The 14,684-nt window shown below is 38.5% G+C and overlaps 1 protein-coding gene across 1 annotated transcript in view; it reads left to right on the top strand.

Annotated features, from left to right (window-relative positions):
- LOC111874013 (ubiquitin carboxyl-terminal hydrolase isozyme L3) overlaps window positions 1-14,367 on the top strand; it is a 26,074-nt gene extending 11,707 nt beyond the window's left edge. Inside the window, exons 5-8 of the mRNA XM_023869117.2 lie at window positions 3,618-3,759; window positions 6,107-6,182; window positions 8,902-8,960; window positions 12,240-14,367. Coding sequence (XP_023724885.1) covers window positions 3,618-3,759; window positions 6,107-6,182; window positions 8,902-8,960; window positions 12,240-12,323 — 361 coding nt within the window. The 3' untranslated portion in view covers window positions 12,324-14,367. The remainder of the gene's footprint in view (window positions 1-3,617; window positions 3,760-6,106; window positions 6,183-8,901; window positions 8,961-12,239) is intronic.
- The last annotated feature ends 317 nt before the right edge of the window (window positions 14,368-14,684 follow it).

Here is a 14,684-nt window from a genome sequence, read left to right on the forward strand (position 1 = left end):
ATTGTTGATGTTCCTGCATGGTGCGGTTACAGTACGAAGCCTACGTAATATTAGCTTGTCACTTAATAAACTGTTCTCTTCACTCTCAAGATAGTCTAGTAAGGATTCTAAATGATTAAGAGCATCACCATGTGATATTTTCTTACTTGCAGCATCGTCCACCTGTTCCTCATTCTCACTTTCTTCCCGCTCTTCTGGCTGCACCCCCACTGAACTTACGATCTCGTCACTGCTTAACATTTCGAAGCCCGGCTCACATGAGTCACAGTCAAACCACTCTCCTATATTTTCCTCGTTGACTTCTTCACCACCATGAACTTGGTTATCCAATTTTGTCAATTCTATGGCTATCTCATTTTCACTGAATCCAGTGAATCCATGGATTTTGTCATCTTCATTAGTGATGAAAGGCATCAGTTTCTTCCATGAATTTTTCAATACAGATGGCTTTTCTGTATCCCACGCTGTTGAAATCTCGTATATGGCATCTGACACCCAGACATTTTGCTAACACACTTGAAGATCGATACAAAGAGACTAACTGGGGTGGTGTATCTGTCCTTGAAACTTTCCACAAATCCTTGCATTCTTTCACCCCTACCCTAGAACATTGTGTTAGCATAACGGGACCAAAAAATCCAGAGCTCGGTTCACACTAGTGCGAAAATAGTGTTACAGCTCACCTCAAAAAAGCCCCAGTTAGGCCGCAAACCGGTTTATCCGCTCCTGGATAATCAAGAGTTGAGTGTAATATAACAAACTGCAGTACTTTCTTTATGTAGTAAGAACTGTACGAAAGATCTCGAAGGTCGTCATTAGGCATTATAATCCATTTGTTGTGATGAATTTGCATTAATCAGTCATTATCAGTCATCTGATATTCTGATTACTTTGATCATTGTATAAAAATAATTTCCAGCTGAAACAACCATGCAGAATATTTTCTGTTTTAGCAGATAACATGACCAGATTATGCCAATAGTAATTTTGTGTAAATAATGTGATTTAAACTTGGAAAAGTATTGTTAACTGCTGTGACCTTCTTAATTTAGATAACTGTTTCTCTACTGCTTAAAGTAGCAGGTAGGTAATGTTTGTATAAACAGCCTCTTTGAATATGATTCAGTTCTTTGTAATAGTAAACTGTTCTCCAATTATGTAGGCAGATAAATATGATTACCTCATAGGACAAATGGGTAATGGAAATGAAACCCCAGTCTTTTCTTATATGCTGGCCCACATTACAGTTGATATAAAAGATCTTACTGGAATTATATTGTCAGTTTTCATAGATTTCCAAAAATAGACCTTGGTTAGCTGCACAAAGTATATGTTGAACATAACTGTCCACAGTTGTCCATTCAAGCTCTGTGTCAGTAAATCTTTAATGTTTGCTGCATGCACTTCGAACTCCAGTCCAGACATGACTACTGCACAGTGCTGTATGACCTCTCAGACAAAAATCTCTGGTTTGTGCACTGTCTAAAATCTCTCATTCTTTCATGACAAGGTGTATTTGTCATTTTGTTTCATTTCACTATCTATCCAATTTGGATCCTGGATTGTTCAATAATTTGAGAATATATTTGTTGGCAGTTGATCTATTTCATTTTTGTTTCATACTACAATACTGCACTCCACTACTTTACCTCCTACTCATAAGGAACACTGCTGGCAGACTGAAGGATATAGCTGTTGTTTATTTTCACATCTTATTGCACGTGATTAGTTGGTTTCTATTGCCACACTTTGACAGTTCAGTCATTTGTGCTTTTAACCTAAACTAGATGGTGTATTTGTAGCTCATTTTATGTTTGGATGCCACTTAGAAGAGTTATGTCATCAGTCATCTATTGTACTTAAGTTGGGTTGGGTAATTTCAAGCTGTTAGCACTCTTGTGTGCCAGAGGTCTCCACAGTCATGTGACTGTAGCGACATCTAGGAGCAGAATAGGAAGCTTTGTGGGCGACTAGAAAATGGCATCTGATTTTGCTTTCCCTCATCTCTCAGTATGAGTGGAACGTTCTCTTACATACTGTAAATGTACAGTGTGGGACCCCTGGCTTTGCTTCCCGTCTGAAGGAAGTTGTGCTACAGATTTTTACTCGTATTACCCTTAAAAATCTATCAACATTGGCTGGGTTTGAATTCACATGTTACCACTAGACCACCAAGGCAGACTATTATTGCATATTTGGATATGGTTTATTGGTAGCAAACAAAGCAAAGCATACACACAAATTGTGACGTCCTGTGAGGTAAGGTACCTTACTTCACTCTTCCACTAAAATAGGTTCTTACCTTTGGAGACATCTGATAACCAGTACAGATACTGGCATAGCAGCAGGCAGTATTCTGCTCCTTCCTATTAATTTACAATTATTTTTGGCTGAATTTTTAAAGAAGAGGACCTAATAGGATGGGCACAGGCACTTAAGGCCAGAATATATACAGGATGTCCCAGGAGGAAAGGTCAGTATTCTGGGAGATCATAATATCAGTCATTCTAGGCAAAAAAAAATTGTATATGTACATGTGTCTTATTCCGAATGTTTTCTGAGATACAGCTGTTTCACTGTATAGTTCCAAAACTGTTGACCAGAAAGAGATGTTATGTACTGTTTCTGAAGCCTGTATGTATTGTTCAAGTAACAAAGTTGGTACAATTTACCTAATATATAATACATTTTTTAAAATTCCGCCTTCAGCATCAGTGCACTTTGCAGCTCATGTGAGGACATGGCATGTTGATCGTTTACAGTGAAGTAGCTCTGCCTCAGAAACCATTTAGAATAGGACACATGTGCAAATACTTTTTTTTTTTTTTTTTTTTTTTTTTGAATAATTTATTTNTTCTTCATGGGACATTCTGTATATGTCATATGCTGGATATATGACTCTGATTTTGATAGAAAATGGTTTATGTGTTGTGTCTCCTTTATCATCTTGTATTAAAGAAATTCCAGATTTGCCTAAAACATGAGTTAATGATTTTCAAAGTGATATGTTGCTGTTGTAGCAATTCCAAGTCAGTGACGGTTGCAAATTTTTGGTGTATTCACAATGAAGTTGAAAAAATTTGTGTGTTAACTTTGCCATGTCTGTGCATCTGACAGTCTATGTGTAATATCTCTTAGGACAGTGGAACTGATTGCCACTGAATTTTATATTGGTTAGTTTTACTGAGATTTACTGGCACATTTCTGTTTTGGTTAAAATCAGACAATAATAGGCACATCAACATAAACATCATGATGGAGTGGAGTTGTTAATCTGTTTTGTTCACGTCACATGAAATGAGAACCTACATGTGTTTCTATGCGCATCTTGGACGAAGCTTGCTAAATATTATATTTAAAAATGTTCTAACAGGAGTTGTAGAGGAAAATTACACAAACATCTGATGCCCAGTATGCTTTTCCATAAGTATTACAGGTTTCAAAATCATTAATTATGTACCCGTAATTTTGTATAAGAAGAAGTGGGAGACATGAGTTGATCATCTAAGATTTTATGCTGCCAGAAATGTGTGAACTATACAGCTTATATAAACTGGTGGAATGGCCTGTCAGCCAAATATTATCCACCCTTGTGCTAGACCATAGTTGTTTTTCAGGATCCAGCTTGAAGATGGGCACCTGAAGCAATTTCTAGATGATACCAAGACACTGAACCCTGAAGATCGTGGGGACCTGCTGCAGAAGGCTGAGGGAATTATAAACACCCACAAGGAACTGGCTCTTGAGGGCCAGACAAAAGTAAGGAAACCATGTTTCATAACTTGAGTTACTGGTATGTGTGGGCCACTTGAAATAAGATTCTGTACTCATTACATTGTTTGTTCAAAATTGGATGAACAAATAAATGTAAATTTGAGAAACATGCAGGATGTCCCAGAAATAAGTACAGCAGGTTGGAGGGTGAATGCTGTGGCCCAAAACAGTTTATACGTAGGCGAGTCAAATGAAAACCTTAAATATTTTTTTGAGTATTATTTATTGTGCACAAGTGGTACAAAGCTGTATCACTTTTCAACATAATCTCCCCCATGCTCAATGCAAGTCCTCCAGTGCTTGCAAAGTGCATGAATTCCTTTAGAAAAAAATTCTTTTGGTAGTCCCCGCAACCACTCATGCACCGCGAGGCGTACCTCTTCCTTAGAACGGAACGTCTTTCTTCCCATTCCTTGAGTGGTCCAAACATATGGAAATCACTTGGGGCAAGGTCTGGTGAGTATGCCGGATGAGGAAGACTCTCAAAATGCAGGTCATTGATTGTCGCAACGGTTGGACAGGCAGTATGGGGCCTTGCATTGTCATGTTGCAAAAGGATACCTGTGGACGGCAATCCATGTCACTTTGATTTGATTGCAGGCCAAAGATGATTTTTAGGAGATCTGAGTATGATGCACTGGTGACAGTGGTCCCTCTAGGCATGTAGTGCTCCAAGATGACGCCTTTTTTGTCCCAAAAGAGAGTCAGCATAACCTTCCCTGCTAATGGTTGTGTTCAAAACTTCTTCAGTTTTGGAGATGAGGAATTCCTTGCTCGCTCTCTTTGTTTCCAGTTGGTAGAAGTGAACCCAGGTTTTATCCCCAGTAACGCTCAAAGTGCCACAGAAGTTCTTCACAAGCATCTTTCAATTCAGGAGTCAGCTGTCGTGGTACCCATCTTGCAGATACTTTGTGAAACTGGAGGACATCGTGCACAATGTGGTGTGCTGAACCATGACTAATGTTTAAACTTGCTGCAATTTCATTCAGTGTTGCTCGGCAGTTTTCCCTCACTATGGCTTCAACTGCCGCAGTGTTCTCTGGAGTCACAACTCGATGTGCCTGACCCAGACGAGGAGCATCTTCCACTGAAGTCACACCATTTGCAAACTTCCTACTCCATTCGTACACTTGCTGCTGTGACAGACATGCATCACCATACTGAAACTTCATTCTTCGATAAATTTCAATACGTTTCACACCTTCACTACACAAAAACCGAATAACAGAACGCTGTTCTTCCCTGGTGCAAGTCTCAAGTGGGGCAGCCATCTTATACTGGTGCTGTGACGGTGTTCGTGCATCTGCACTATGCTGCAACCTACAGGCCATTCTGCATGCTGTTGGTAGCACACTTACCAACTTACAGGATAATGGCACGAAATTACGATTTTTTATTACAAATTTAAGGGTTTCATTTGACTCACCCTCGTATAAATGGACTTGTAAGCGCTTCGGGATTTAGCAGGAACCATTCAGAGGTGTTCCACAGCAGTATTAATGTAGAACTTCAGTTACGCAAGTAACTAATGCTGAGGACACTTTTGAAGGAAACCAAAGTTGGGAGTGGAAGGTATGAATGACTACTTGGCTTTCATCATTGTCACTTTCCCCATTTTGCATTGGAAGACACAATCATCATGTTTACAGTGATGGTGATTTGACCATGTATGCTAGCATGTGACATCAGGCATTCATTTCCAGTGAACTGTACATACAGCCTGTTCTTTCATTGTTTTAATTGCTTTGTAAGTCTGTGCTTGAAATTGACAGATATGCATTTAATTCTTGGTAGAGCCAATTGTAATGGTGCAGCAGCTGTAAGCTGTATCCTCAGTGTAGATAGACTTCCAAACGCATTTGATTCTGCTGTCTATCACATCAGGATGACTGGTACTGTATGCCCTTCTGCAGTAGACCACAGAAGATGGAGGAGTGAATGTACTGTAGATATAGAAGAGAATATACTGGGATGCAGAGAGGGGAATCCCCATTCCAGTGCTTATTGGATATTTTATTCCTCAGTGTCCAGGCCAGCTCTGGGCCACACCAACCATCCTATCCAGCAGGTATTGGAAGTGTGGGGGGGGGGATAAGTAGCTGGGGTGTGGAGCTGACCACTGAACTCCACCTCCATAGGGACAAGATTACCTTTACAAAATCTGTAGAAATCAATTAAACACATTAATGTGTAATGACTGATACACTGTGTATATATTTCCTAATCTGCTTAGAAACCTGACCTGAGAGAGTCAGCTGTTTCCTTTCCAGTCGGTGTTTTGGAGTGAGTATAATGACTGGTAATTCAGAACTGTTACCTTGAAATTTTACAGGCACCTGACGCAAATGAACAAGTCATCTATCATTTTGTGACCTTCGTGCATAAGGATGGTGACCTGTATGAGCTTGGTAAGTTAAAATGTATGGATACTGGTGATTGGTTTAATAATATTTATCTTTGAGTAGAAAAAATTGTCAGAGCACAGTGACTTTGAGTGGATAGCTGGCATTCAGTTCCAGAGGTTGGTGTTACTGTTACCTCATGCTCTGATATGATGTAGATTTCACCCAGCATCTTGTCTGCCCAGTGAATACTCTTGGCTCTTTCCAGCTAAAGATGCTGACCACTGTCTTTTATTTAATGTTAATGTTAGTGCTGAGATCTTTGTCTCCATTTCCCACATGCACCTTCATAGTTAGTGTAAAGGAAGGGAAATTTTTCATGTTTAATTTGGCATATAATAGCACAGTGAGTTTTCTGTATGGCACCCCCTTGAATTGAATTTGTGTTATTGGTTGTCCCAGTCTCACAGTAGAAGGATCCAGATCTTGTGTTTGAGTGATGACTTGCAAAAATGCGTACTCTATTTTTATGTATACCACTGTAATATTTTCACAAATTTTGGAAAAGGTTACACAGATGTGTCACTTTTTGTGCTTATGCACAGGAAAGCACTCGCTATGGAGCACTTTTTTTCCCCATTTTCTGAAAACTGATTTTGATATCCTTTTCCAAGCTCATTGTTACATGTACAACATACTGTCATTGACCCCTTCTCCTTGTGTTTACAGTTCAAGCTGTGGATTGCAAAGTTTGTATAGATTTGGTAAAAAAAGAAAGATCCATGAAGAGTTGAACAGATAATTCCCCATCTCCAATAATTTGCTTGCATCCGTATAAGCAGTATATATATATAACCTTACCTTCTGTCTTCACTGGATGCTCCATGAAAAATTTGCCAGCAGTAATGTGACACAGTCAGAAAGCATCCTAAACTTGGTTTGCTGCATTAGTTGCATGATTTTGGAGGACCTTGCTGTCATAGTCTGTCAGGAGTCTGATCTTGGCATGAGGATCATTTGAGGTCTCCAGAAATGTCATTGTTTCTGTTATCAACATAATGAGAAACGATTGTGTATTTCAGCATCTGTTGCAATTTATAAGAATTTATAAATTGCAGATAACTAACATGGGGAACAAGCTGCCAAGGAAAACTTTTTATATTTTATGGAAATGACGACACCCTGAGTGAAGCAAAACAATAAGTAACAAATTATAAAAGAATTTATCTCATTTTAATTAAAAAGAAGACTACAGTGTGTGGTTTTTTAAAATGAATTGGAACAGTGAAACAGTGTAGCAGTTTCGACACAATCTTAATTGAATATCTGTTAAAAAAAACCTGAAGATGGCCGTTTGAGGCCAAAACATGTAGTGTTAGAGAATGTATTGAAGTGTAAAATAAAAAGTGTTGCAATTTAGACGGATTATAGACAAATGGACGCTAATAATGGGAAACTTTAGAATGAGGTGTAAACAGTTCCTGGAAAACATACCATGAAAACTTTTGGTATGCTGTTATATGCTTATATACCAGTAAGGTGAAATTCTTGGTTTTCTGACCTACATGTTTAACAAACAGGTAATAAATACTTTTATTTCACCCATTTATAATATCCCCCCCCTTTTTTTTTCTTTTGGACATACGGGTTTAGCATGGACCTTGAAGAAATTCCTGTGCACACTTGCCTGTTTTGGTAACAGTTGTGAAGCTCAAATGAAAGGAAATCACGGGTACTTCAGTTGCTATGAGAGGTGCTTTGGTCACTGGAGTTGTTTTAAGGTGAAGGCTAATTGTCCTTCTTACTAAAAATTTCTTCTAGCCTACTGTTACTTTCTTAGTTATAGACGCCATAAATAACTTCATCAGAATGCCCCCATGGCCCATGAATCATTGCTCTGACATGGGTGAAGGCTGTGTTTGCATTTCCTTTCATTGAGAGGCTTGGTGTTATGTAATCACAGTCAATATGTTATCCCCACCATCACTCCACAAATCATTCTTGTATGGATCATCACTTTACTCTGAAACTTTGCCTATTTCCTCATGAGCTTTCTTGCATTAAGTCTAAAAATTTAAAAGCCCAGCATTGCACAGAACTGAGTGAAGCAAGACACACTGAATGGTATTTTCAAGATGATTTTGGTGATTAAAAACTAGATTTGATCTTAATTTGGTAGTGCAGTGTGTCATTCTCAGATGCAAGAAGCAGCAGCAGTGTATCTGCTGCAGTGAGTAGAAAGGACATCTTATAGTTGAGATAGGAACTGCTGGCATGTAAAGGAAGTGTACAGTGACAAGACTGGCAGTACTCAAAGTGGAGCCCCTGTTGGCTGTTAAGTAATGTATGATGATATTTCCTGATGAATTTGGAGAGCTGAAACTTTCTGTTAACTCATTATATAGAGGGGTGCAGCAAGTTTTGCCATGCTCAGAATCAGAACATTTACTGTTTTGTTAGAGAATTTTTAATTGCAGTGTTAGTGAGTTACAGCGCTAGAGTGACAGATATTGCCATCTCTTCTTAGGATCTCTCATTAATCCTTTAATGGATGGCAGTAACTACTATGTAACACATGCTGTAACATTAAGAACTCTGTACTATGCCTGCACTGTGTATTTGTGGGCTTTGTTTTATTTTCAGAGTAAATGGCGATTTCCCTGGTTTAATCTTTCTGATGGTGATGCAGTGTCTTTTGTGTGATGTAGAGATTGAATTTTTAAATATTTAAATGAATGATTTTTCTGTGCATAATATAATTATGTGGATATGAATGTGATTCCAGATGGCAGGAAATCTTTCCCAATAAACCATGGGCACACTTCAGATGACACCTTGCTGGAAGTAAGTCCACATTCATATGTAATGTGTTCATCACATTTGCCTGACTGTAAGACCAGCTGCAATCTAAGATGGCTCTGTAGAATTTGAAGTCCTCACAGTGGTAGTTATGAAGAATTCTGTCATCTGGGATATCATGCCACGTAGTCCGTTGACAGTTTTTGTTTTGGGGGAACATGTCACCTCTGTCTTCCACCATGTTCCTCCAAAGCACCATTTGACTCAGTGGACCACATGGTATTACATCCCAGAAGACAGAACCCTAAGATGGCCCTGTTAATTGACGTTATTGCATCAGCGCATTTGTGTGGTCCGAGGTGGTTTTCACTGTTTTAGCAAACAAACAGTGTTATTAATAAAATTTGCATACTGCAGCTGCAAAACAATCTGAATCCCAACAAATGTCACAGAATTGCTGAATCTTGCATTCACTTGATCCATCTCCTATGCACAGACATGTTACCGTTGTCAATTGCTGCAGAAATTAATTTTTTAATCTGTCAGGTCTGTCATGGTGGTTATGATGAAGAGAATATATAATACTTGCTGCTCATTTACTGATGCTTACAAAACTTCAAATATATATAGTAGTAGTATCTAACATCCTTGAGGGTATGTCACACTGAATCTCTAGAGCAGGCAGTGTTGTAAAACAAAGTCCTATATGTTGAGCAAAATAAAATGTCTGTTGCGGCAGTTTTGATTCCCCTTCTTTATATGTTGAGAACTTCGTAAAAACTGATATAACCTCAAAGATGTTTTAGGCGCAGTTTGAGTAGTCAACCATATACAGAGTTTGAAACATTCTGAATTTCTTTTGAGGAACTGCTATGACAATGTTTAAATCTTTATATATTCCCAGAAACGTTTTCACCTCACAAACAGAAAGTATGCAAAAAGCCTCTGGAGCTTTCATAACCTGTAATCTGGACTCTTTCTGTCTCATCAATTTTCATTATTTTTGAAGTGAAAAAATGTTAGTATGTGTAGAAAAGAGTATAGTTATAGCTCTTTAGTTGGCCAGCAATAATTTATTGTGTCCTAGACATCATGACTTACTGGAATTGTCAGTGCCCTCCGTAGTCTAGAGGTAACGTTCCCACCTCATGACTCGTAGTACGCGGGTTCAAATACCCAGCTGAGGTCATCGAATTTTTAAGGGCGGAAAAATTCAGGGAACAAGTCCTCCAGGAGGAACTTTAAGCCGTGGGTCCCGTGTCGTAGCTTTACGGCACGTAAAAGAACCTCATATCTCCAAAGGAGGTCACTGAGCCAAAATTACGGACGTTTCCTGCCCAACAGCAGTCTCTAATACCTCTGGTAGATGGGGGAAGCATTATAGATACCTCTCAGCTAGTAGAGCCGGTCTCGCTGGCTGGGCGGGACTGATGGTAAGCACCAGTACTGGTAGGATATAGAGACTGGTAGAATATCATAGAGGGAAGCACAATGGACCAATACAGGTCTCAGTGCATGGGGAAACCCACCCTCTCCAATAACTAACTAACTACTGGAATTGTCAGAGCCATGAAAATTGCTGATTGCAGTAGCTGTGCAGCCTAAGGCATGAACCGTCTTCGCTGGCTCAGACATTGGGATTGTGGGTTCATATCCCACTCAGGGCATGGATGTTTGGTGTGTGTATGTGTTTATTCTGTGTGTCGTCCTGTGTTAAGGTAGTGGCCTTGCAGCAGGCTGATCATTCATCCAAGGAGTCCTCCCGTCTGTGAAAAATGATTATGGAACTGAATAAGAGGCCTGGGCCCTGAATGGGCTGGAAGAGCCATTAGAAAAGAAACATTATATGGATTTAGGATAGTGACAGGCTAGAGGCCAGACAGCCCAGCTTCCATTCCCAACAGGTCAAGATTTTTCTCTTCTCCACTCCTGTGCCCAATGGGCACAGTGCCAAAGCAAAGAAAGATGGAACTATACCTCAACTCCCCCATANAGTGTCCAGACTGACTCCTGCCCAATGGGTACTGGGAGCTCTTTTCCTGGGGGTAAAGTGGTAGGGGTGTGAAGCTGACCACTCACCTCCATGTAGTGCCAAAGCAAAGAAAGATGGAACTATACCTCAACTCCCCCATATGTCTTCATGGCATAGTATTTAAGTAATTGAGCATAGGGACAACTTGACATTTCATTTATGAAGCAGTATATTTCATCACTAGTGATATCTGGTTGACAAGTTTTCTTCTCTTGTCTTCAAGTGTGTTGTTGGTAGTATTGGTTTGTCCAGGTCTAAATGATGGTGAAAGTTCATCTATAAATTACATGCAGATTGCAGATCAGAGTCATGTGAGGTTCAAGATCAGTGTCTAAACTAACTCTCAGTCATGTTTGTGCCCACTATTAAGTCAGCATTTTGCTGTGGCAGTAACAGCCAAACCACTGATTTTGACATACACTGAATTACAGTCCACACACTCCTAAACATTAAGTTTACATCAGTTCACAGCTGTAGGTATAACATGTAAGAAGAATTTCACATAAATTGGATCCAGTTTGTGTGCACAAAATTTAAGGGCCTAGAGTAATTGTCTTATATGTTTCAGTTATGCCTCTTGCCTGTGGTTATGAAGCCTATGGGCAGTATGTAAGGGTATTAACATCTTGGATCCCGTTATGTGTCATTCAAAACCGAATCTCAATGACCGAGTACAGAACATGATGCGAGCTTAGGAGCTTTTGCTACATATCATAAAGAAAACAACGTGAGGATGCATATCTCAACCTGCACCCTGAAATAGTATAAATAAAGATGCAGTACATAGGAATGTACAGTGCAAGAGACCCGAAACATCACAGCTTGGCCAGTGTACTGTTAGAATGGTCAAATAGGCATTCACAACCAGCTCAAACTATTTTATTCATAAATACATAACCTGAAAATTTAATATGAACCCACATGGGCTGGGTGTAGTACTAAATTTTTTTTTACTTTAATTTTATACCAATATGGCATAAAGCCAAAGAGTAAACAAACCAGAGGTTCACTACTAAGCAATAATCACATAATCTTATTGTCAAATATGAAGAAAATATGGATCCATATTTGAAAAAAAAAATCAGCATCAAAGTACACAGAGATGCACCTGATGATGGCTCAACAAGGGTGGAAACATGTCATGATCAACATTAATGTAAATAGCCTTTATTATTACTTTTACTTGAACTGGTGTATTGACAGTAACAAATATACTGTTTTTTTATATGTAGGGGGTTGATAATGAGTATTGAGTGTGTAGGTTGTACTGACATGAATTTCCTTCTTCACAGGATGCTGCCAAAGTGTGCCAGCAGTACATTGACCGTGATCCTGATGCACTGTACTTCACTGTTGTGGCTCTCACTGCAGCCTGAAGAAGTCTGCAGTCTTTGCTTTGGTCTAAACACCATCAGAGATTACATCATGCAGTGTGCTTCTGTGACCTGCTTACTGTGTTACCATTGTTTTTTATTATTATATACCGTTTCTGACAACCATTTAATTCTGGGTGTCACTGTATAATTAGCTTCAAACTAAAAAAAAAGTGTGAAATCGTTGGCATTTATTTTTGCTTTAACAAGTTCAATGTTATATTTGTGGTTGTACTTGGTTATGTGTTCTTGTCAGTTCTTTGGAAAATGATGTAAAATTGCCAGCTGTGGTGACTTGGTTCAGTACTGCCTAGTGTTAATTTGTACTGTGAAAATGTTTGGGAGCTTAGGTTTCGTAATTTAGCCTTAAAATTTAATAACTATGGTTATGAGGTCCATGGTGGATAAATGCACCATTTTGTAAAAATGGTGCTGAGTTACTGATGATAGCTAATAAAAAAATTCACTCAGGGTCTTTTGAATATATCCTATGGTATTTGGTACCAAAAGGTTGAACATATCAAAATTCCTGTTTAAACAAATTTTGACTGATTTTATGTAGCAAATTTTCATTGAAATATCAGTCTGTATGCTGGAGGCCTCATAGGTCATGGGTACCCACTCTTCAGGATAGTGATCCTCTTATGGCAATAAGTACTGCAGCCTGCAAAGACTGGACTTTAAAATAAATTACTTTTCCCATTATTGGAATTTTTAAATAGGTTATGTAATTTGTGGGTGCACATACTCACAATGAAAGATACTTTGTGGTGAACTGTGATAACCACAGAGACTAGTATGTGACTAAATTGACAGTTCCTCAGTATAACCAGCACATTGTGTAGATCCGTTCTAGGTTGTTTCGCTGTGAAGGTTGTCAATGTGATATTATAAACAGTTTATACTTTATTTAGTTATAGTATTTTATAATATTTAGAGATTGGTTGGCAGCAGCTCAGAAATTAAATCAGTGGCGAATGCTCTGATCTGGCTAATAGTGCATCACCAGACCAGTTAATGTGCAGGAATATAAAGATAAATTTTCTTTTTCTCAGTTCTCTGTTTGTGTTATGATGTTTACATTCCGCAGTGTTTCTCAGCTTCATGTACCTCATGGGAGGGTAAAGTAACTGCTTCAAAAGAATCGAAAAACTGCTTTCATGTGTGTGTTGCTGTGAAAAGGAGAGAAAGAATAAATTTTTATTAGTAGTGCCAGGTCGTGCAATTATATATATTCATGTGGTTGGACTTCAAGATCAGCATTGGCAACTACTGATAAGATTTAAAGAAATCTGTAAACTTCATATCAATCTGAAACCTGATATTCAAGATAAACTTCTTAGTAATTTCTGTACATTTATTATTAAATATAAATTAGGCGTCTTCCTTTAGGATATTATATGCAAATGTAAATTTTAAAAATTTCTAACTTTGAGCTACTCAGTAGTATTAATAGGTATGTAACTTAATTATATGAGATATCATAAGTACCCAACTGTTCACAGCAAAAGTTCGTGGTGCTTGATAAGTGTCCAAAAGACTTTATCTTCATTACTACAAGGCAGCTGCTAATTAGAAGGCCAAATTATACTTTAAAAAGATATGTTTTGTTATCAGACAAAAGGAAAGTCTGAGGACATGAAAATGTCCTCTGTACAAACATTAGATTCCATACTACAGTTTATGTTGTATGTTTTCAAATACATAATTTTGTCAGTTTGAAGCTAGAGGATGCTTACTTTCTGTGCTGCAGCAAGCCATATGCTAACAGTACTTGTTCTGAATGTTGTTGAGTTTCCTTGTTCTGTATTAATTTGCTCAACTGAATTTAATTCAGATATTTGATGTGCTGCTAAATGCAAACATTAGATCTGTGTTTGCTGTGGCTTGCCTTATGATTCCAGTAGTGCCTGAAACATCAAAAATAAGGAAGAATCTGCACATTAGATGTGCTCAATAACAGTAGAGAATGAATGCTTTGTATTATGTGTACTTCAATAAACATGAAAATTGCGCTGGAGTCTCATGTGTACAACAGCAATCTTTATTCTGGCTGCTGGTTAATTTTGTGAATAGCACAAAGTCTTATGAACTTAAATTTGAAGTTTTTGCAAAATACTGAGCAGGTTGGTGTAGCAGTAACTCTGACTTCATGGAGCTGAGCCCTTCTCGAGAAACCACCAGTTATGCAAACTACTGAAGAACTTGCCAGCATTTTGTGGAACCTGAAGGGTCATTGCCATGCTCACAAGAGCACTCTACTGGTCCCTGTATTCTGAATGTGCTTTATTTGATTCCTGAGTGGGACTTTGGCTATCCTGATGAGGTTTTCCTTAGTCCCTCCAGGCAGATGCATCAGGATAT

Source organism: Cryptotermes secundus, unplaced genomic scaffold, assembly GCF_002891405.2.
Source record: "Cryptotermes secundus unplaced genomic scaffold, Csec_1.0 scaffold1230, whole genome shotgun sequence".
NCBI lineage: Eukaryota > Metazoa > Arthropoda > Insecta > Blattodea > Kalotermitidae > Cryptotermes > Cryptotermes secundus.